Source organism: Mesoplodon mirus, assembly GCF_964341445.2.
Source record: "Mesoplodon mirus genome assembly, chromosome: 3".
Lineage (NCBI taxonomy): Eukaryota > Metazoa > Chordata > Mammalia > Artiodactyla > Ziphiidae > Mesoplodon > Mesoplodon mirus.
The window spans coordinates 51,343,444-51,367,733 of NC_138978.1; the positions used below are offsets into that span (position 1 = coordinate 51,343,444).

The 24,290-nt window shown below is 45.1% G+C and overlaps 1 protein-coding gene across 1 annotated transcript in view; it reads left to right on the forward strand.

Moving 5' to 3' along the window:
- The window catches only part of C8A (complement C8 alpha chain), a 68,016-nt gene extending 44,561 nt beyond the window's left edge, over nucleotides 1-23,455 (forward strand). The window contains exons 8-11 of the mRNA XM_082614048.1: nucleotides 11,899-12,030; nucleotides 13,178-13,335; nucleotides 17,665-17,887; nucleotides 22,634-23,455. Of these exons, the coding sequence (XP_082470174.1) occupies nucleotides 11,899-12,030; nucleotides 13,178-13,335; nucleotides 17,665-17,887; nucleotides 22,634-22,785 (665 nt within the window). The 3' untranslated portion in view covers nucleotides 22,786-23,455. The remainder of the gene's footprint in view (nucleotides 1-11,898; nucleotides 12,031-13,177; nucleotides 13,336-17,664; nucleotides 17,888-22,633) is intronic.
- Nucleotides 23,456-24,290: the final 835 nt, after the last annotated feature.

Genomic DNA, 24,290 nt, shown 5'->3' on the forward strand with positions numbered 1-24,290 from the left:
ATAATGAAGGCATTAGGAAGTATATTAATTGGGGTTCTCCATATACTTTACATATATATGTAAAGAGATTTCTTATAAAAAATTAGCTCACATAACTATGGAGCCTGACAAGTCCCAAGATCTGCATTTGGCAAGCTATGGACCCAGGGGAGTTAATGGTTTAGTTCCAGTCTGATTTCAAAGGCCTGAGAATCAGGCGAGCTGAGGGAGTAGTCCCAGTCTGAAGGTTGGCAGGCTTGAGACCCAGAAAGAGCTGATGTTTTAGTTTGAGTCCGAAGGCAAGAAAAAAGCCAATTTTCCAGCTCAAGGCAGTCAGGCAGGAAGAATCCTCTCTTACTCAGGGGAGGGTAAGATTTTTGTCTATTCAGAACTTCTAGTGCTTGAATGAGGTCCACCCACTTTAGGGAGGGCAATCTGCTTTGCTCAGGTTACCGATTTAAATGTTAATCTCGGGCTTCCCTGGTGGCGCAGTGGTTGAGAGTCCGCCTACCAATGCAGGGGACACGGGTTCCTGTCCCGGTCCGGGAGGATCCCACATGCCGCGGAGCAACTAGGCCCGTGAGCTATGGCTGCTGAGCCTGCGCGTCCAGAGCCTGTGCTCCGCAACAGGAGGGGCCACGGCAGTGAGGGGCCCACGTACCACAAAAAAAAAAAAAAAGTTAATCTCATCCAAAAACACCCTCACAGGAACACCCAGAATAATGCTGACCAAGTATCTGGACACCCCGGCCCAGTCAAATTGACACATAAAATTAACCATCACAGGAAGGTGGTCAAGGGGGAAAGGTAGAGGCAGATGTGAGTAATAACTGCCAAGATAGGTGTGTGAAGTCTCATGTAATGAAACAGCTTATCTAAATGAAGATTAAAAAAACAAGCATTCACTGAGTTCTAACTCTGCGGCAGGCAGCATACTGAGTTCTTACATGCATCTCATTCCATTTAAGCTTCCTGGCAATGCTCTGAGCTGTGTTTTATGGCTGTACCCATTTTACAAATGATGAAAACCAGGCACTGAAAGATAAATGACACATCCAAGGTGACACCACTGGTTAGAAGCAGAGTAAGGTTTGAAATGAGGATTTCTAATTCCCAGTTCAGTGCTTCTTGTGGTACCTCTGGATATTTATTTCACTTATTTTCTTTTGAAAAAAACTATTAAACTGGGCTTCCCTGGTGGCGCAGTGGTTGAGAGTCCGCCTGCCAATGCAGGGGATGTGGGTTCATGCCCCGGTCCGGGAGGATCCTACGTGCCGCAGAGCGGCTGGGCCCGTGAGCCATGGTCGCTGAGCCTGCGCGTCCGGAGCCTGTGCTCCGCAACGGGAGAGGCCACAACAGTGAGAGGCCCGCGTACCGCCAAAAAAAAAGAAAAAAAGAAAAAACTATTAAACTGCTTGTGATAGCTTTGAAAGTGGTTAAATCAGGTTTTAAAAATACCTAACAGGGTATTATACTCAGTATTCACTCCTAAGGGCAATATTGGGTCAGCTTGACCCTTGACTGGGAATTGTCACAGAGAACTGTTAAAGGTTAAACTGACCAGCTTGTGATGGTCTGTTCTGAAGCTTAGGTACATTCACAGAGCCAAGAACAAGCATGGTGTGCTGGCACCCATGGCACTCAATAAAGCGAAACTTAAAGACCTATAGGCCAGGAAATGTATTTAAGCCACCAATGGCAGGTGGTTTTAATAGCAAATGCTACCGGGACCACTGAGTTGAGGATTGTGACACCAGATATGGGCTCAGGCAGAAAGTACTGTGATCAATTAGTGATGTCTATCCGAGGCAGAGGCTGACCCATGGTAGAGCCTCAGTATCTTTCTGGCTGGGGTAATTCAGAGTCCAAGCCCATCAGCCCTGGGCATCCTCTGGAGCTTTCCTTACACTCTGGAGAGTCAGGGGTGGATTCCTAAAGGGTCTGAGCAGGGATTAAGGGCCCCTGAGCTATGTGTTTTCTATTCCTTTAGTAGAATGAGACAAAGGCAGCCCAGATGATTAAGCTGTGTATGGAGAGTAATCGGGATGAGATGGGTGTAAAAATTAAGTCCCTCAAATTTTTCATACATTCCATCACATATATATATTATTGATGTTGTTTGCTTATAATTCCCTTTCAGGAAGGTTCTAAGCAGAGCATTTTCCCTTCTTACCCAAAGTAGCAGGCAGGAAACAATCTCCGAGGAAAACCCTTCTCATAATCTAATCTCCACCCATCCATCCATCCATCCATTCATCTAGTAAATACTCAGAGAGAACCCATGATTTCCAGGGACACAGGAGTGAAACACACAGATTCCCACCCTGGAGAAATGTGCAGTCAGTTGGGGGCTAAGAATGCGATAAATGCTTGACTAGAAATAAATACAGTAGAAGCACAAAGGAGGGAGCAACCCACCCTTTCTTCCCCTCCCATTTTCTAGACTCCAGAGACATTCACACCTGATCTTCTGATGTTAGTAGGAATAGGAGCTTGCCTGGTGGAGAACGCAGTTGGGGCTTTCTAAGAGGAGAGAGTTGCATGGGAGTGGCTGAAGCAGCAAGTGGTGAGGGTGAGTAGTAGGAGATGAGTGATTCACCCAAAGGCCAGACTCTTTGTAGAGGGCTTGCCCCTGAGGCCGGTGCATACATGAGAACAATCCAGTGGCTGGGTTATGGCAGGACGAGTGCTGATATCAGTAACCTGGAAATGGAGTCAGTGTTGGCCTCCAGGGAGCCACAGAGAGGATGACAAGCTGCAGAGCGGCAAGCTGCTGGAGCCATGCAAAGGTGAACATTGAGACAGGAGGGTCCCTGCCACCGGACCAGATGCGCAGCCTTCAAGGGAGCATGCACTGGTCCTGCTCTCCCCTCCAGCCCACTGCTCACAGCGGGGCTAGGCTGTACTGAGCTAAATGCTGGTCCCTTGACTTAATCATACTCACTTTCTCCTTGCTGCTGTTCCTTCTACCTAGAACACTGCTCCCCTCTCCTCCCCCTCTCTTCTTCACCTGGCTAATGCTTATTCATCTTTGGTCTCTGCTTAGATATGGTTTTCCAGTCTTTCTGTCTCCCCAGTTCCAGGTTGGGAACCTGTCTTAGGTATTGGGTCGGCCAAAAAGTTCGTTAGGGTTTTTCCATAACATCTTATGGAAAAACTCGAACGTACTTTTTGGCCGACCCAATACTTCCGTGTACCCAGGACATAGCTCTATGTATATCACACTATTACAACTGCCTGTTTCCATAGTGCATCTTGTGAATGATGTGTTTCTGAAGTTTTGTCCACAGGCTGAGGCTGACTCACAGCAGAGGCTCAGTGTCTTTCTAGCAGGGCTGGTTCAGAATCTAAACCCATAGGTGCTGGGCATCCTCTGGAGCTTCTCTTACACTCTGAAGAATCAAGTGTGGATTTCTAAAGAGTCTCAGCTGGACTGAACAGTGAGGATGGTGAGGTGGACAGGAACCTGATTGTGAAGGGTCTTATATTTATGGCTAAGTAGTCTGGGCTGGCCCAAAAGGTCTTTTGCTGTGTCTGCTAACCAACCAATCATCCTGAACAGACAGGCACTAGATTCTAACAAGCTCCAGGCTTTATCCCCAGTTACCATGACAACCAGGCTTCACGGTGATGGATGGTATTGACTGACTGACTGACTGACAGACTCCTGGTGTCTTGGCTCTGTCCCCACCCCCTTAAGTCACTTGCATACACATGGAACTGAGACTCTCAGCACCATCCTCCTGAATTTGTCCTGATTTTGACTTTCCACCTCTATCACTGAAAACAGCCTCAGCCTGAAAGGAGAAAAAGGTGTGATAATGTCAAAATTACTCCCAGGACCACCCTTAGCTCCCTCTCTCCAAGTGATATAATGTGGCAAGGAGAAAATGGGCTTTGGACACAGACCTTGGTTCAATCCCGTTCTACTATTTACTTATTGTATCGTTTTGGGCAAGTGACTGAAACGATCTAAGCCTTGATTTGCTCATCTCTAAAATGGGAATAATTGTACTTGCTGTGGAATGATGTGAATATTAAATAACGCCTGGAAAATCTTTGCCCAGCACATAATGTGGATGTTGTTCCCTCCATCTTCTTCATTCACTCCCTCTCAGTTAATAGAACAGTTTATCCTGCAGAGAAGTTGATTAAGAAAATTGGTGTTCACAAACTCCTCAGCCTCCCATATTCTCCAATTTTTCCAGTTCAGAATCAGGAAACAACAGCCCAGTCTAGGTATGCTGTGGCATTTCTGCAGCAGTAATAATAGCAATACTTGACCATTATTGCTAGTTTCAAGCCAGGGACTATCCTAAGCACTGTACATGGCATGGATTAACTCATTTAACCCTCAGAGCAACCCTGTGAGGAAGACAGTGTTAAAATCCCCATGGTATAGATGAGATAACTGTGATACAGGAAGGTTCAGACAGTAAGTGAGCATGGAAACTTCCACCTCAGGCAGTTTCCATTTCAGAGCCTGGCCCTCAGCTACGCTACTGCCCCTCATCATGACCAAAATCATCTAGCGGGTCCGAGTCCCTGAAGGTAGCCCTTTATCAGGTGGAGGGAGACCTGAGATCGCAGCCCCAGCATTGCCCATGGGGAGCGTGGATTCCTTTTTCTGAGCTGCTTTGTGGAATGAGGGGTTGGGGGAGGCCACTGCTACTCATGGCCCATGATGAATGGTTTCCTGCAGAGTAAGACCGGCTTGATGAGACGGAGCGGGCCCCGAGTTTGGATACGGCACACCTTGCATCAAACCGCGATTCTTGGCTTGTTAGTCATGGAACTTTGGGCAAGTTACCTAACAATCATAGCAACAGCTAATAAGAGTTGTTGAACACTTAATTGTACCAGACACCAGTTTTAGAGATTCATGTATAGAAACCATTTTCATCTCCATTTTCAAACGGGGAACATGAGACACAAAGGGGTTCAGTCACTCATCCAAAGCCACACTCCCAGTGAAGGGTAGAACTCTGGCTCCAGAGTTCACACACTTAACCACCACAGTTCCTGACTTCTCCAACCCCAGAGTGCCGGCAAAAGGAGTAAATCCTCCAAGCCCCATTGTGAGCCTCCAATGAGACAATGCAGATAGATGAAAGAGCTTTATAAAATATCAACTCTTAATCAAGCATGAGATATTACAAAGATATGATTTATATCATCAACCAAAAGAAGACCTGTGACTCTCAAAACATTTTAGAGGTATTGTCTAGATGGGTTGGAATCAGCCCATCCCTGAGCACTTCTGGGGGCTTGTTACATGCCGAGCCTTGCAAACCCAAGAGATGACTTTATAAGTTTGCAGGATAATTGGAAGAACAGACCAAGAAATGGACAATGACTATAGTGTGCTAAATACTATGCTATAGGGAAGCACGCTGATACCATGAAGGACACACAGGGATACGGCGGGGACACAGATATAGGGCCCTTGTGAGTGAGGGAATGTTTTCTAGAGCTGAGTGGGAGAAACTCAGTGAAGGAGGTAAGGGAACTTTCTAGTCAGAGGAAACAGCACATGCAAAGGCACAGAGGTACTTGTACTATTATTCTCAGGTGGTTGGGAAAAAACATGCATTTTTTTAACATTTTAATTGGAGTATAATTGCTTTACAATGTTGAGTTAGTTTCTGCTGTATAACAAAGTGAATCAGCTATATGTATACATATATCCCCATATCCCCTCCCTCTTGAATCTCCCTCCCACCCTCCCTATCCCACCCCTCTAGGTGGAGAAGCATGTGTTTTAATGGATACACAGAAGCACCTAAGGGGCAGGGAAGTTAGCCAACACTTCCCAGCTCATCCAGTCACAGATTAAACAATCATCTTTTCCAATGTTATGGCATGAAATAGGCTATATGATTCTTCCTTTCCCTTGAGGGCAACCAACATAGCAAAGCAACATAGCACACAGATCACAGCAACCTGAATGGCATCTGTTTGTTGCACAGAGATAAATAATGCATGACACCTGCTGTTTTCCACCTGCTGCTTGTCATCTGAGGAATGACAGAGACTTGCTGATTCTGGCACCTCAGAAATAAGGCTGCCTGGCTCTGCCTTAGAGCCACATGGTTGCAGTATCTCCACGGAGGTGTGAAGACAGCTCTCACACCTGCACCCCGGCCCAGACCAGGTGTAAAACAAGCAGTAGACATGGTGGCCAGAGACGTGTCCCCCCGGCTCCTGGCCTGCCAGGAGGGCACAACAGCTCCTCTGGGGATGAGACTAGAGTGGGAAGGACCCCAAGGGTCTCCCAGTACTTCCTTGGCTGATTTGTATCTCCTTCCTTTCCACTCTGGAGTTCAGACCATGTTGGCCTTTCTGAGCAGACTCTTGCTGCTGGGGACACAAGGCCTTCCCGTGGCCTCCCTTTGCTCTCAATGTTCTCCACTTTGTCTGGCTAATCCTTACTCATCCTTTCACACTTGCCTCTGGTATCCTTCCTCTGACCCCCTAAGGAAGACTGCCCCGAGCTTGCTGCCTTCTTTCAAAATCCTCATCACACAGTACAAGAACTATCAGCTTACCTGTCTGTGTCTCCACACTTGGCTGTAAGCTCACTGACAGCAAACACTCCCTTTAGCCCTCTTCACTTCCCAGATACCTGGAACACAATAAGGAATCATTAAGGACGTACCCAAGTTATCTCAAATGCTCCTCAGGTGTTCTGGTGTGTTTCTTAAAGTTTCAGAATCTTGGCTTTAGAGGGGCTCTTAAAAGACATCTCGTCAATTGTGCCAATGCTTCTATTCACAGGCAGACAGCTAACTTCTGCTTGGGACCCTCCAGATATGGGGAGCTCACTGCCTCGTGAAACAACTCCTATCTCCTTGGCCTCTGAGTGTTGCGGTCATTTACCTTAAGTTGAGCCTAAATCTATCTCCCTGGAGTATCTGCCCTTTGGGTCCTAGTTCTTGCCCTTGTGACCACACAAACAAGCCTAATTCCTCTTCCTCGAGACAACCCTCTGGAGGGCTGCATCTAATTCTACTGACCTCTCTTAAAGAGAAACCTCTCCTTTCTTGTTCAGGGAAACATCCCGCATCCCCTCAAACACTCCCCAAAGGATTTGGCTTTAAATTTCTTCACCCTCATGCTCATTCTCATTCAATCATTTCCCATTTTCTTCTTTTTTTAAATCTTATTGTGGTAAAAACACTTAACATGAGATCTCATCTTGTAACAAAGGTTTAAGGGTACAATACCGAATCTTTCACTATAGGCACAATATTCTGGCAGATCTCCAGAACTTACTCATCTTGCAGAGTTGAGATTTTATGCCCATTGATTAGCAATTGCTCTTCCTCCCCCAACCCCCGGCAACCACAATTCTATGCTCTGCTTCCATGAGTTTGGCTACTTTACATACCTCATATTAAGTAGAATCATGCAGCATTTGTCCTTCTGTGACTGGCTTCTTTCACTTAGCATAATGTCCGCCAGGTTCATCCACATTGTTGCACATGGCAGGATTTCCTTCTTTCCAAAGGCTGGATGATGTCCAATGAATGTTCTGTTTTCTTATTTCCTTTTTTTTTTTTTGCGGTACGCGGGCCTCTCACTGTTGTGGCCTCTCCTGCTGCGGAGCACAGGCTCCAGATGTACAGGCTCAGCGGCCGTGGCTCACGGGCCCAGCCACTCCGCGGCATGTGGGGTCCTCCCGGACCGGGGCACTAACCCGTGTCCCCTGCATCGGCGGGCAGACTCCCAACCACTGCGCCACCAGGGAAGCCCCTTACTTCCTTTTAAAAGTGTGGCTCCCAGAACTTGGCACCGGGTTCCGGGTTTCTCTGACCTGCGCAGAGGGAATGAGATTATCCCCGCCTTTACTTTATTGATTATAATTTTCACCTGGCTTCATTGCCCTACTGAGCTGAAAGTGATCTAAAACCCTTGGGCCTTTCTTTTCTCTTGTTCTCCTGCTAAGCTGGCTCTCTTCCTTACTGTGCTCATGCACTTGGTATTTTATCCCCAGGACAGGATGTTACAACTTTTCCAACTGAGTCTCATTTTGCTATGCTTGGTCTGTCTGTCCATCAGCCCTCTGAGGGCTTTTTGGACCCTGATTCTTTTTCTTCCTCTGGGTAGATACAGTGAGCATGGCTGCTAAGTCCATATCCAAGGCATTGACAAAGGCAGTGACTAGGTTAGCACGGAGGCCGGCTTTGTGACAGGCCACCAGAGGTTCTCTGTAGGACCGTGGTACTCAGTATCTCATCCCAGATGCACTGCATAGGCTTCATCTGGGATACTTATTTAAAATACAGATTGCTGATTACTCAGAAATACAGAATCAGAATTGACAGAGGTGGGGCTCAGGAACCTGTTTTTAATAAGCCCTCCAGATGATCTCAATATGTAGCCAGGTTCGGCAAACATCAACTCCTGTTTACTGAGCACGAAAGTCTAAAACAAACGGCGGTTTGATCTGGTCCAAAGCTGACATCTAAGGAGCTGATGGGATGGGGTGGAGCCCTGGCAGAGCACCACCTGGTCCTATAGTCCAGGGATCCCCAACTCCCGGGCCATGGACTGGTAGCGGTCTGTGGCCTGTTAGGAGCCAGGCCGCACAGCAGGAGGTGAGCGGTGGGCGAGGGACTGAAGCTTCATCTGTATTTACAGCCGCTCCCCATCGCTAGCATTACTGCCTGAGCTCCGCCTCCTGTCAGCATTATGATGAGTTGTGTAATTATTTCATTATATATTACAATGTAATAATGATAGAAATAAAGTGCACAATAAAGGTAAGGAGCTTGAATCATCCCGAAACCATCCCCCCACCCCATCCATGGAAAAATTGTCTTCCACGAAGTAAGCAACTCTCGGGATCCAAATCCATCTCCATTTACTATACTGCCCCACACCTGCTAGCTTCTCAAGGCCAGAACCTTGTAATTTAGATTTGCATCATATTCATACTAGTTTTATTCTCACAGTGCCTACCTTGTCCAACACACAGTATGCCTGGGATGGTACATAGTAGATGCTTACTAAATTTTTCAGCAGAATTTAGTCTGATGCAATAAATAGAATTAGCTAATTCTTCTAAGCAAGAAAGACGACTTTGAATCTCAGCTCCACTGTTCTTTTTAGCTATGTGGTTTTGGGCAAGATAATTAATCTTTATGAACCAAGGGCATCACAACTAAACATAAGAAGTATGGGGTAGGTGACTAAGGATAATTTAGCCCTCACATTGTATGATTCTTAAGTCACGAGCTCCCCTTGCTGGCTGGTACCCTCCTTCAGGGTCCTCAGGAGGCGATTCTTCGCAGTCAAGCCATGCTGCTGAAATCAAGCTGGAATTCTCTTCTCCAAGTAGCATGTGGCAGGCTGTCTGAAGACCCTTCATGAGCATAATCACTCCACAGGCACCCTCCAGCCCCCACTAATCGGTCCAGCCCATCACTTTAATTGGGCAGCACTACATCACTCACCTAAGTAATCACTCTGGCTTCTGCCCGTGAATTCCTTTCATCCACTTTTGTTTATCACGGTTGAAGCATTTTTTAATCAAAACAATTAAATATGCTAAATCTTCCTCAATTAGTAGTGAATTAAAAATTAAAAGTACTTGAACGTAAATGGCAGAAGAAACCCTGTGCTTGGCGCTGAGTGCTGGTGCTTAAAGCATCAATTCTCCTAGGCACTCTCAGCTCGGAGTTATTCAGAAACTGCTGTGCACAGAGGCACAGAGGGCTGCAGCCGAAAGGGGTCTCAGGATGAGCAAGTCCAACTCTTTCTCTCCATAAATGGGAAACTGAGGCCCAGTGAGATCATGGGCCTTTTCTAAGCTCATACAGGGTGTCAGGGACTGGGACGCATTTTACTTTTTAAGAAAAATAAAATGTGTATATATTTAAGGTATATAGCACGATGATTTGATACATATAAAGTGAAATGATTATTACAGTCAAGCTAATTCTTCTCCTCACATAGTTACGTGTGTAGGACGAGAGTACCTGCAATCTACTCCCTTAGCAAATTTCCAGTATTCAATACAATATTATTGATATTAACTGTAGACATCAAGCTGTCCATTAGATCTCTAGGCTTATTCCTCCTACATAACTACAAGTTGGTGCAGCATCTCCCCTTTTCCCCCACCTCCTCACCCTGGGCAACCACCGTTCTCCTCTCTGCTTCTATATATTTGACTTTTGTAGAGTTCATGTATAAGTAAGATCAGGAAGTTTTTTTTCTTCTTGTGTATGGTTTATTTCACTTAGCATAATGTCTTCAAGTTTCACCCATGTTGTCACAAATGGCAGGATCTCTTTATGTTTTAAGGCTGAATAATTATTTTATATATAAATGGGATATATATATGTGATATATATATAGGGTATATATGTGGAATATATATATAGGGTATATATGTGGGATAATAGAGAGTATATACATATATACACACAATTGTGTATATAATAATTATATATTTGTTATTATATATAATTATTATATATTTTATTTATATATTATATATAATAATTATATATTAAAATTATATATAAAATTATATATTTTTATATAATTATATCTATAATAATTTCTTTATCCATTCATCTGAGTGACTGGGATTTATATTCAGGATTCCTGACTTGTAAGATTCCTTCTATTAGAAGCCCTTACCAAAGGACTCTTGGCATTCATTTATTCACTCATTTTTTTTCATTCACCAATCATTTGTTCTGAGAATACTCACTGAGCTCCTCCCCCATGGCAGACATTGTGCTGCTAGGCTGACAAGAGAGTGGTGAATAAGATGCCAGTCCTTGACCCCATAGAGTCTGCAGTTTCGTGCGAAGGCTGGCAGGTAAACTTGCTGCCCGATACTCTCTTAAAAATATTGAATCTAATCCTTAGCTTAACTGAATTACAACCTAAATTATTTTTCCTTTGTGGTTGCCAGAATAAGACACTGACTGGTCATAATTACTGTATAGTTGCAGTGAAAAGTAATGACATGGTGCCAATGCAAACTCCAGTTCACAACCTTCAGAAGACTTTAGCTACAGAGGGAGCTGAACTCTGCAGCAATGGTCAATATCTTGCTCCAATCTGCTTTTCTAGCCTTATCTTGCCAGCTGACCAAGGGTTGGAAACCTAGTTCTGTTCACCTACAGGCTGTGGGATCGGGGAAAAATGATGTTATTCCTTTGAGAATTACGTTCCTCATCTGCAAAATGCAGATTCCTCAGCAACTCCTCAGATAGAGACAGAGACAACTAATGTGGGCCTCACAGTTCTCATGGGGCCAGAAGTCAAGCAGCCTCCCCAGGGAGATCTATCCATCTTCTGACAGCACTCTGGCCTCTCTGGGGTGCAAAGAGGACCTGGGCAAAAAGAATTGGGACACATATGATCATTCAGACCTAAACAAAGCACATGGGTAGCTCTGAAGAAAGAGGGACGTATTCTGATCCAAAAATGCTTCATGGAAGAAATGATATTTGAATTGGAGCTTGAGTAGACTTTAGAAAGATGGTGAAAAAGGAGAGAGGAAGGGGCAACAAATGCAAAATTGGTGCCAATCTTGGGCCAGGCACTGTGCTAGGCACAAGGGTATATGGAGATGGATGAGATAGAATCACTGTCTCAAGGAGGCTCCGTGGAGAATGTGCAAAGGAAAGGGAACAAGCACTTTTGACCAACTAGTGTGTGCAATACATATTCCTTCTCCTTTCAAGAATATTTGCACTGGAACCAGAGAGAAGAGAACACTGAAACTGGGTTAAAGAACTGGGATTTCAACCCAGACCTCTTAGACTGCAAAATAGAAGCTGGCTTTTACTACTGTGAGCTAGTGAGCTGTGAGCTGCTACTATGAGCTGGTTGTACCATATTTACGGTCTTTCAGCATCTCAGCATTCTATGTTTCTCTGCTCCCTGTTGCAGGTGTTACCAGCAATGATATCCAGACATGCTTTGGAGGCTCTTTTGGCATCGACTATGAGTATACAGATACAACACGAATTGGAGGACGCTTATCAGGAGAAGCTTGTAAAAAATTTGGAGGTGGCAAAAGGGGCAAGTATTTAGTAATGGGCTTCCCAAAAAGAGAAGCCAGATTTTCCCTTGGACACAAAATCGGGGCATGTACACTATTTCCCTCCCCCCCGCCCCACCAACTGATTCCATTTCAGTCAATGGTCATACTGCATATCTGCTGAATACCCCAAACCAATGATCTGTAGTGGCCTTATTTTGAATTCTGCATGGGCTGAGATCACCTTAGAAATACCTGACTTCACATGGTACACCCTCCTAGATTTCAAGCAGTAGACAAAGATCTAAGTAAGAGCTGGGGTGAAAGGAATGTGCAGATGGAACCTGGAAATTCGACTGTTGGATAAAGTCCCATCAGGTACAGTCCAGAGGGAGAAAACAAGTTTGCTGAGAGAGAAAAATGTGGTTACCAAGTCCAAGCTCAAAGAATAATTATTAGAGAAAGATTGTATAAGAATATTCTGTAACATCTCCCACACAGGTCACTACGAGTGTTCATGTATTCATTCACTCATTTAACCTGTATTGAGTAATTTTTTCCAGGTGGGAGACACAGAGGATGCAGGGATGATGAAATAGTTTATAGTACAGTGGATGAGTAGATGCGGTTCAAGTTACTCCCATTGCATTGGGCTACTCATGTCTCAGGGCTTTAAGTCAAATCCTTCTTCTCTCTGATACCCTTCCCTCCTCCTTCCATTTACCTGCCAAGATTTATCCATTCTTCTAGATAACTCATCTTTTTTCCTGACCACCTCCCCACTGCTACTATAGATCTGACCACATCTTTCTCTGCACCCCTACTGAGAGAGAAATCTGTTATAGCACTTACAATATTTGATTGCACTTATTTGCCATATAGCAGGCACCAAGTAAACATCTGACATAAATATTTGAATAAATGAATGAATGAATCATCATCCATTTTCCCATCTTCTCCCTTCTCCATGTTGGGTTGGGCTGTCTTCCCAGTGTCTGCTCTAATCCCAAGGATGGATCTATTTCCAAGTCTTGGTGCTTCTTTTCTGCCTTGTCCTGCTAGTTAGCCGAGCAAGGTAGAAGAATGGGAGACAGCTCTAAGGAGAGCACTTAAACTTTGTTCCAAATCTCATTAGCAGAGCTTGGCATTTTAAGAAATGAGCTAATGTGGTTATTCTCTCGATGGCAGTCGGTGACGAGAAGACAGTGGGTGTGGAAGACATCATTTCTCTGGTGCAAGGTGGCAGCTCTGGCTGGGGAGGTGGCTTGACACAAGACAGGAGCATCATTACATACCGTTCCTGGGGGAGGTCATTAAAGTATAATCCTGTTGTTATTGATTTTGAGGTAAGTCTTTTCGCAGTTGAAGAAACTCTACGTTCACGAGGAATGAAAGTGAAGCAGACCAGATCATTTCATATTTCTTATTATAAGCCCATCAGAGAACAAGATTAAATGTAACGGCACGCTGAACTGGTGGCCTTCCCCGTCTGAATACAGGGATACGTGACTCTAGACTCAGGCCACGGGAGAGCTGGGGTCACAAGCTTACTATCCGGTCAGGGCCTAGTTTTACACTCATAGTCCCAGAATTTCTTCAGGATTAAGCCACCTTATAAAAATAACAACTCACATACATAAAAGACTTTAAAAATCACATCTGTTAAGTTGGAGGTTGGCAAACTTTTTCTGTAAAGGACCAGATAGGCTTTGTGGGCCACATAGAGTCTCTTTCATACAAGTTCTTCTTCTTCTACTTTCTTTTTTTTTTTTTTTTTTGCAATATTGTAAAAATGTAAACATCATTCTTAGCTCAAAGGCCATACAAAAACAAGCCGTGAGCTGAGTATGATTTCAAGCTATAGTTTGCTGACCCTGCTCTACGTGATCTCATCACAATGACCTCTGGCACAGATGGGATTCTCCCCATTGAAAAATTAGGAAACTAAGGCTCCAAGTCATCAAGTGAATCGTTTCAGGTCACAGAGCTCATATGTGGCAGTACCTGGATCCCAGACCTTTGGACTTAATGTCCAGTTCTCTCTTCCCTCTATCCTAGCACCTGCCTTAAAGCCATGGTTCCCAGCCACCAGGGTCAATTTTGCCCCCCTAGGAGATATTTGTCAATGTCTGAAGACACTTTTTTTTTTTTTTTTTTTTTTGCGGTACGCGGGCCTCTCACTGTTGTGGCCTCTCCCATTGTGGAGCACAGGCTCCAGATGCGCAGGCTCAGTGGCCATGGCTCACGGGCCCAGCCGCTCCTCGGCATGTGGGATCCTCCCAGACCGGGTCACGAACCCATGTCCCCTGCATCGGCAGGCGGACTCTCAACCACTGCGCCACCAGGGAAGCCCTCTGAAGACATTTTTGATTGTCACAACTGAGAAGATGCTACTGGCATCTAGTGGGTAGAGGCCAGGGATGCTGCTAAACATCCCCTAATCCACAGGACAGCCACCCACAGCAAAGAAATATCTGGTCCCTAGTGTCAATAGTGCCCAAGTTGAGAAAGCTTGCCTTAAATCTCTAACCCCGCAAAGGAAGTAAAATTGTATTCAAACTGTAAAGGAAGTGGATTGTTCTACCAGTATTGTCACACTATTCAATTCATATGCAAGGGTAGTTCATTAGAAAAAAGAGTTATATTTTGGGCTTTAAAATATTGTTTTCTTGCCCATTTTCCCTGACGTTGCTCATTTTCTATAGAGAGTTAAAAATTCCAGGTGTGGATACATTCCTTCTCTTAAAATATATACCAACAGTTAAACCTAAAAATCTATTATAACACCCTCTTCTCTATGAAGAAAAAGGTCAGATGGATTAACCCTGATTGCATTTCTTCTCCAATAAATAAGGGACCATTTTCACGCACCTGTAATTCACATAGGGTCTAAAAATTGCTATCATCAAGCTATTAGTGATTTGGGCAAAACTGTAAAATTGCTATCAGGAGTAACATATAAACTTTCATGGTCAAGAGGTGAGATCTTTGTTTGCCTTGAGCAAAACTTCCAAGGGGAAGACGGACATTTGTGATTTGGAGAAGACCCAATTCTGTCTTTTGGGAGAGCCTGGGTATGGGGTGAAAAAGATATAGTTTGGCTCATGGGTCAGCCACCTTTTTGATGTGTGACCTTGGATGAGTTACTTCATTTTCTGAGCTCCCATTTTCTGCTCTGTAATATGGGCATAATAAAATGTTACATCCCAAGGTTAGGGAGAGAGAAGTGAGTACTTAGTAAATGTCAGGTGAGGAAGCAGGTTTGTGGAGGTTGAGTTAGCTGGCCAAATCTCAGAGCTGGGAAATGGCACAGCCCAACTGGAACCGAGACTGACTGATGCTAACGTTCATGATCTCTTCGCAACCCATGATGCCCCCTGGAAGGTTGGATTCAAAACATGAGGCTGTTGGCAGGTCATAGAGCAGGGGAGTGACACAGATAGAGCTGTGCTTTGAAAGGAAAATGCTCACAGAGGTATGAAGGATGAAGGAGAGACAGACAGACAGACAGACAGACAGACAGACAGACTATGGCCACAGAGAGGAAGCCAGTTAGGTAGTTATTTGGAACCTGGTGCTCAGAGTGGAGTCTTATTCATTTGCCTATTCCAGAGCTTAGCAGTGCCTATTTATGGCAGGTGCTTAGATTGAGTGAACATAGGAATCATGCTATGTGATGATGCTGTTATGGTATATATTACTATATGTTATATGTGATGTTATAGTGTGTTGATATCACACTACTTGCCTTCTCTGAATCTTTCCTCTCATTTGTAAAATGGGAACAAGACCGTTGCCAATATCTTTTCAAGCTCTAACATTTTAAGAATCATTTCTCCATCCCTCTTCCCTCTTTAAGTTCCACAGCCCTTCCCAATCCTCTTCATGAGGATTTGGGGAAGAGAAAGGAGAGATGGGGGTCTGAGTGCTGACCTCCACTGGAAGGTCAAAGGGAAGTTGCCCGATGGTCCTGGCCTTCTCTGGTCATCTTTAACCGGGGCAGCCCTTTCTGTACTGATTTCCTAACAATGGGGTCAAATTCCCTGAACTTCCAGTAATGGTCTTCTCCCCTTGGCTGGGGGCCCAGCCAGTCCTGACACGACCAGCCTGGTGACCTCAGGCACAGCCCCTGGCCACAGGTCAAGGTTTGTCTGCCACGGGTCTTTCTGTACACATCTCCAGGAACCCATTCAAAGCATGGCGAGTGCCCTACTGACCTCTGATTCTTGAGAAGTGAGTTTGCTCCGGTGGGGCTCGGTCCCATCTCTGAATGGCTCTGTGACCTTGGCAAATCCCTCCCCTCTCAGAGCCTCAGGTTACTCTCCTGTAAAATGAGAGATCTGGAAAAGAGATTTCATTTTATGGTTATGTGTTAAAATATATAGCTTTATAAGCATGCTGAAGATAACCATATATACATGCAATTTGAAAAATATAGGCTTTTTTTTTTACTATCATCACATCTAATGAATAAAAATGGTGCTTTACTTTATACTGTTCTTCCTCTTTGCAGTGTTATCTCACACTCATTACGTCTTTAGATCCTCACGTGAATTCTAAGAAATAGTTTATTATTCCCATTTTATAGATAACAGGGCTCAGGCTTGGGGGTGGGGGGCAGTTACGAGTTCTGGGCCACACAGCTGGGAAGCAAGCAGCGTTTATTTAGCTTTGACTATGTGACAGGTCTTCCCCATCTCTCAACTCTAATCCTCACAGTAAACCTGGAGTGTAGGACTATTGTTCTCACTTTACAGATGAGGAAGGAAGGCTTCATTGTAACGGGACAGAGATCACACAGCTAGAAGTTACAGAGCTGGGATCTGAAGCCAGATTTTCTAGCTCCAGAGTCAATGCTCTTTGCTACATCTACTACTTCCCAACCAGGGGTTGACTCCCCCACATCCCCCACCCCAGGGGACATCTGGCAATGTCAGGAGACAGTTTTGGTTTTCATGACTAGAAGGTACTACTGGCATCTAGTGCGCAGAGGCCAGCGATGCTGCTAAACACCCTACGATGCACAGGCCAGCCTGCCCCTGTCAACAAAGAATTGTCCAGCAGGAAATGCAATAGTGCCAAGGTTAAGAAACCCTAGACTACAGTCCTGCCTAGAATGGGCATATGTGAATGACTCCGCCACCATCATCCCCCCAGCACCCTCAAATACACACAGGCAAACACCACATTCACACCATTAGGGGCGGTGCTCAGCAGTGGCAACACAACTGCATTAATGACTTTATTAATTCCTGCAATGAAGGTTGACAATAAAAGATACACACACACACACACACACACACACACACACACAAACATATAAATACTTTATACTCTTCCTGATTCCTAAAAGTGCTGGAGGGAGGTAGAAGAGTTGGCACAGATAGCTTCTGGGCTCTTGTCTTCCTCTGGGACCACAGGTTTCAAAGTTAAGTAGGTTGGTGTTCAGCATGGTCCACTCTGTGGTCCTGAGCTGGTCACTCAAACACTCTGAGCCTCTGCTTCTTCACCCATGGGTTGGGGGATTCAGGATCCAATACAACTGGATAAAGTTGAGTGTCTGGCTCTGTGCCTGGCACGCAGCAGGCCTTCCCGAAGCTTGAAGGCCAGTTCTTGGGCTCTGGGAAGCTGGACAGAGCCCAGGGAGGGGCCCTCTGTTCTTTCTGTGCCCACAGTTGCAGCCCATCTATGAGATACTGAGGCACACGAACCTGGGGCCTCTGGAGACCAAGCGCCAGAACCTGCGGCAAGCCTTGGACCAGTACCTGATGGAATTCAATGCCTGCCGTTGTGGGCCCTGCTTCAACAATGGGAAGCCCATCCTCGATGGTACCAGCTGCACATGTCAGTGCCCCCTGGGTCGCCATGGCCTTGCCTGTGAGCAAATGGAGTCAGAGGGTAAGACCCGTGCATCCTCACTCAGGTTCTAGCCTATCTCGGCTTAGAGGGGCCAGCACAGAAAGGACCTTTGGGGTTCCCAGCCTCTCTGGTCTATGCCCTCTTGCCCATTGCTCTAGGAACCCACATTCTGAGCTTTATGGCTGACCCCCTACATTTACTGGTTTTTATGCTTTCTCCTTGCCATTAGGACCCTCTCAGATGATGACTGTTTTTTTACCAAGGTGTATATGGACAACAGGATTCATTTCCGGAGGGATGTATTCATTTCCTAGGGCTGCCATAACAAATTTCCTAAAGCTGGGTGGTTTAAAGCAATGGAAATTTATTGTCTCACACTTTGGAGATTAGAAATCCCAAATCCAGGTGTACTGGCTAGGTTGCTTTCTTCTGGAGGCTCTGTGGGAGAATCTGTTCTCTCTCCTAGCCTCTGGCATGAGTCAGCAATGCCCGGCATTCCTTGGCTTGTAGCTGCACCATTCCAGTCTCTGCCTCTGTCTTCACATGGTGTTCTCCACTCTACATCTCTGTTTTCTCTCTTATAAAAATACTAGTCATTGGATTAGGACCTATCCTAATCCAGCATGACATCATCTTAACTTGAGTTTATCTGCAAAGATCCTATATCCAAATAAGGTAACATTCACAGGTAATGGAGTTTGAACTTCAACCTATCTTTTGGGGGACACAATTCAACCCACTACAAGGGATAAGTAAGTTGTCATTATAGCACAAGGAGTCATGACTATAAACAAGGTTGGGGCAAGTAACATAAAGCTTAATGTTTCAACGTTTAAACATATTAAGCTGCAGCACAAACCAACTGGTATCAGAAAAGAAGGTTCTCAAATGAGGGTTAGAAATCCATGTCCCTTAAAGATGAAGAAGTCTAGAGACCTGGGTGTGAATCTCAGCTATTTCACTAACTTACTGAGATACTGGTTAATTGTTTCTTCTTTCTGGGGCCGTTCTCATCTATGTTTCCCTTTGAGCTCCAAGAATCTCTATGCATGTTCTAATGCCTAGGCTTCCAATTTTCCATGCATACTTGGTACATAGAATGACGACAAAAATATGGGCTAAATCAATGTATAAATCAATCTCATTTGGCAACTGCAATGAAGAAAATGTAAAGGAAAAAAAGAAGTCTGGAAAACAAACTGCTGAAGCACAGTGTAAATGGGATAGGAGCCTGGTTTTAAAATGAGATGACAGTGGGTTACAATTTTCTCACTGGGAGAGTCGTTCTAAATGGGAAGCAGGATAGCATAGCTCTGGTGTCAAATAGGCCTTCACATCCCAGTGCTGCCAATTTGCATGTTGGGTGGGCATCCCCTGTAATATGGGGATGATATCAGTACCTACATCACAGGTTGTGTTCAGGGTTAAACTAGCTAACTTGCGTGGCAAGCTCAATTCTAATCAGTAAGAAGAAGATAGAGCCCTATTGGTAGAATATCTGTCCTGGGTTGGTGCCCCATCTAAATCCCTCCTTTGTGAGCTGAAGGGACACATTGGGTCCCAGAAAGCTGCCTGGTATCCTGTAGGAGGAATTCTGAAAGGGGTGAGCCAGGATGGTGAGTGAATTCCAGAGTCCTTACGAAGGAGTATGCAGAGAACAAAAACCAAGCAGAACAATGACCAGGGCCAAGCCTGGTACAGTTTCCTCATGTGAATTGAAAAAAGGAACTGCCTGTTAGGTGGGTAAATTGGGAGGAACAAAGAAAACCACTCGGGGTTGATACTGCCCAGCTCTAGACCCAGGGATTTCTTGACTTTTCAAGCCGAGTTTGGACTGGGTTTCAGCCCCCATTTGCCTCATTGGCCAGGCAACTTTCCAGAGGGACCAAAGGTCAATGAACAGAAAGAACAACAAATTCTGTACCAGGCACTATTGCAACACTTCATGTGCACGAACTCCTTTATTCCCCCAAGAACGTGATGAGATAAATATCAATACTATTATCTCCCCAATTCACAGAGGAGGACACGGGGGCAGGAGGAAGGCGAGATAACTCTCTGAGTCATCTAGCTGGGGAGTGTCAAAGCCAGGATTTGGACCCAGGTGGTCTGATGTTAGGACCCAAGCTCTTAACTGTTGCTTTCTACTAATTGACATCCTAAGAGTCTGGAAATTTGGGGAATGGGGGTAGAGAGTCTGAGATGATTGCACTGATTATCATTTTGGGGAGTGGAGAGGGAGGGTATGGCCCAGGTCCTGGTTATTGGGCTGACCTGGCTTAAAGGGACAGACATGAGCTCTGCCTGGGTAATTAGAATTAGAGCATGTCAAGGGCCCTCAGAGCCAGTGACTTACTTGGATCCCTGTCCACACAGCATAGAGCAAAGTGAACAGGGAGTGTGGACTACCTAGACATGTCTCTCCAATGATTCAGTGCTGGGCTTGGTGGTGGCCATGCTGAGTCATATGCACACATGATGGGCATTGGAGAAGGGGGACACAATGTCAATGATCAAGGGGGGTGGCAGGGCGCAGAGGGCTGGGTTGTCCTCAGAGTCCCATTTCTCCTGCATGATTACAGTCAGCCAGCTCCCAGGTGTTCCATTAACCTTGTTCCATGCCCGAGGGGTATGGACCTCAGGTGACCTTGGGACTATCAGACTAAACTTTCAGCCAGACAGAGATCGGTCTGGCAAGGAAATCTAAGGTGGGGGAGTCAGCCACCATGGAGACCCATTGTCGTAGGTTCCGAGGGATTTTCCCTGCAAATCTTTGCCTGTAGGGACCGAGCCACAGAGGTGAGAGAAATAGAGAACCCTTCTGTGGCTGCCCCACCAGGGAGTGTAATGACAGAGCTGGAAGGAACTTGAAGATAATCTAATCCAATGATATTCACACTGAGATCTGAGGAAGCTTGGGGTCTCCTAGGGGCTGTCCCAGAGGAGCAGGGCAAACCTGATAAGACACCCAGCTTCAAATAGAACAGCTTCACTTTCATCTGACTTCCATGCTGGGGCCCATATAAGAAGATTTCATTTAAGAAAAAAAAAAAAACAGTAATGAAAAAAATAATGATGGAAAACCCTACTGGATCAGTCCAGCCTTTTCCTTTACAGAGGTGAAAGCTCCGGCTGAGAGAGGAGATGGGATGGTCCAAAGGCACAGAGTCAGTAGGAGGCAGCAGCCCCAGGCTAGAGGGCTTGTATAAACTGGATTTCTAGAGACAGCCCATGGCCAGTGCATGTGCATGTGGTCTGATACTCTGTGCAGAGAATCTGTCACCCACTGTGGCCCCATGGTTGGAGTCTGAGTGGGGTTGATTTGCAAACCTTCATTTAAAAGCCCAGCTATCCTTTTTTCTTAAACATCTTTATTGCAGTATAATTGCTTTACAACAGTGTGTTAGTTTCTGCTTTATAACAAAGTGAATCAGTTATACATATACATATATCCCCATATCTCTTCCCTCTTGCGTCTCCCTCCCTCCCACCCTCCCTATCCCACCCCTCTAGGTGGTCACAAAGCACCGAGCTGATCTCCCTGAGCTATGCCGCTGCTTCCCACTAGCTATCTATTTTACGTTTGGTAGTGTATATATGTCCATGCCACCCTCTCACTTTGTCACAGCTTACCCTTCCCCCTCCCCATATCCTCAAGTCCATTCTCTACTAGGTCTGTGTCTTTATTCCCGTCTTACCCCTAGGTTCTTCATGACATTTTTTTCTTAAATTCCATATATATGTGTTAGCATATGGTATTTGTCTTTCTCTTTCTGACTTACTTCACTCTGTATGACAGACTCTAGGTCCATCCACCTCATTACAAATAGCTCAATTTTGTTTCTTTTTATGGCTGAGTAATATTCCATTGTATATATGTGCCACATCTTCTTTATCCATTCATCCGATGATGGACACTTAGGTTGTTTCCATGTCCTGGCTATTGTAAATAGAGCTGCAATGAACATTTTGGTACATGACTCTTTTTGCATTATGGTTTTCTCAGGGTATATGCCCAGTAGTGGGATTGCTGGGTCATATGGTAGTTCTATTTGTAGATTTTTAAGGAACCTCCATACTGTTCTCCATAGTGGCTGTACCCATTCACATTCCCACCAGCAGTGCAGGAGGGTTCCCTTTTCTCCACACCCTTTCCAGCATTTATTGTTTCTAGATTTTTTGATGATGGCCATTCTGACTGGTGTGAGGTGATACCTCATTGTAGTTTTGATTTGCATTTCTCTAATGATTAATGATGTTGAGCATTCTTTCATGTGTTTGTTGGCAGTCTGTATACCTTCTTTGGAGAAATGTCTATTTAGGTCTTCTGCCCATTTATGGATTGGGTTGTTTGTTTTTTTGTTATTGAGCTGCATGAGCTGCTTGTAAATTTTGGAGATTAATCCTTTGTCAATTGCTTAGGGGTGTCTGGCTGGCCTTTGTGAAGCTCCAGCTGGGGCGAGTTCCCTGTCTGCACACTCACCACTGGCTCAGCGTTATTCTTCCAGAGACGCGCGCCTCCCTGCCTCTCTCCGCTATCCATCTTCCGTGGAACCGCAGGTTCCAATTTCATGAGATGGGCTCCCAGTGGCCTCTTCTCACTCCATCCAGAGTTTCAAATTAAGTGCAAGGCAGTGAGCACAGAGGTCTGGGTTGGCTACACAGAAGCATTTCCCCAAGGAGAGATTGCAGACCTCTCTAGGGCAGTGGGATGGGCCTCACTCAACCATCCAAGCTGCCGCTTGTATGCTAACCTCCTTGTGCCCTGGGAAATTATCCATGCAGGAGCTAAGGCGGATGGTCACTGGGGCTGCTGGAGCTCATGGTCTGCTTGCAAATCGGGCACCCAGGAAAGGAGGAGAGAGTGTAACAATCCTGCACCCCAGAACGGAGGTACCTCGTGTCCGGGCCACAGAGTGCAAACCCAGGCATGCTGAGGGCTCTGGGCACAGGCTGCAGCTGAGGCAGCGGAAGTCACTGCCTGAGCTGACCACTGGATACCGACCGACTTCACTCAGCTGACAGAAGATGCCAATCAACATGGACTTTTTCTTTGTCCTGGACCAGGCCGTGCCATCAACAACCAACTGCTCTATTACCCACAAAACTCAGTCCGTCACAATTGGGCGTTGAGTGTTAATGGCTCATAGTACTTTGATCATCTAAAAAATAAATAAATAAAAGAAAGAAAGAAAAAAAAGAAGACATCTCGATTCATGTCTTAGAGGAACTTATAGGATGGTGGAGGCATAAGGCAGGCAGACGCTCTTGAAACTATCAGTAGCCAACAAAACAAAGTACCATGAGAACGATCTCAGTTATCTGATAACAATATTTGCTCATTTGTAGAAAACAATTATTAGTTTGTAAGATAAGCAGACATACTGAAACAAGGAGAAAAATTAAAGATTGACTTGAGTTCCTTCAATTTTCCTTCACTGGGACTCAGCATATTCTCGTATTCCTTCAATTAATCTCTCGTTTGCTTGAGTTCTTATCACAAATATCACCTTTCTCCCAATTAAATAATTGGCACACCAATAATTGGCTCACAGCACACTATTCTTTTCCTTCATTGCCTTCTTCATAATTAGTAATTACATATTGGGTCCCACACCTCCTGTGACTATTTATGACCTGTCTCACCATGGACGGCAATCTTGAGGGCAGGGATCAGCTTTGTCTGGTTCAGCACTGCATCCCCAGAGGTGAGGGCTGTGCCTTGAATTGGAGGAAATTTAACAAGCATCTGTGCAAGAAGTGAGGGAATGAATTCAAGAGTCAGTTAAAAAATGTGGTCCCTTTTAGTCAGCCTCCCAGAGTAGAATGTGGATCTGGGGGGCCGACCAGTTCATGTGCCCGGACCCACCTGTGGGAGAACTAGTCACATCAGCCTGCCTCAGTGTCCCCACAGCACTCCAATCAGGCCTCAAAGAGAGAACGTGTGTGTTGCACTGACTTTTCTGTTGACCCATAGGTTTCCGCTATAGACTGTGAGCTCTTTGAAGGTGGAATCTGCAGTCCCAGTTGGTATAAGAAACATATGTTGACTGATATATGTGTATCAGTCAACACTCCCTATCCTTCCAGAATCCTCAATCTTTTTTGGGTGATAATGAGACATAAACACACACACACACACACACACACGAAACAATTAGAAGCAGTTTTAGGGACACCGGAAGTGAATTGCTGAGTTAATGCCAAAATACATGGCACACAAAATAAGTGCCAAAGGAGGCCAGGTGAAAAGAGATTTACCTTTCTTTGTCTGTATTAAATATACAGAATGGGGGTTGACCTAGACCTTGAGGGATTTTTGAAGTAGGCAGAGAGGGAAGAGAACTTTAGATAGAAAAACAGCATGTCACAAAGTTTGAACCTCAGAAAGAATATTAGGGGTGTATGTAAGTGTATATGTGTTGGAAGAGGGAGTGGGAAT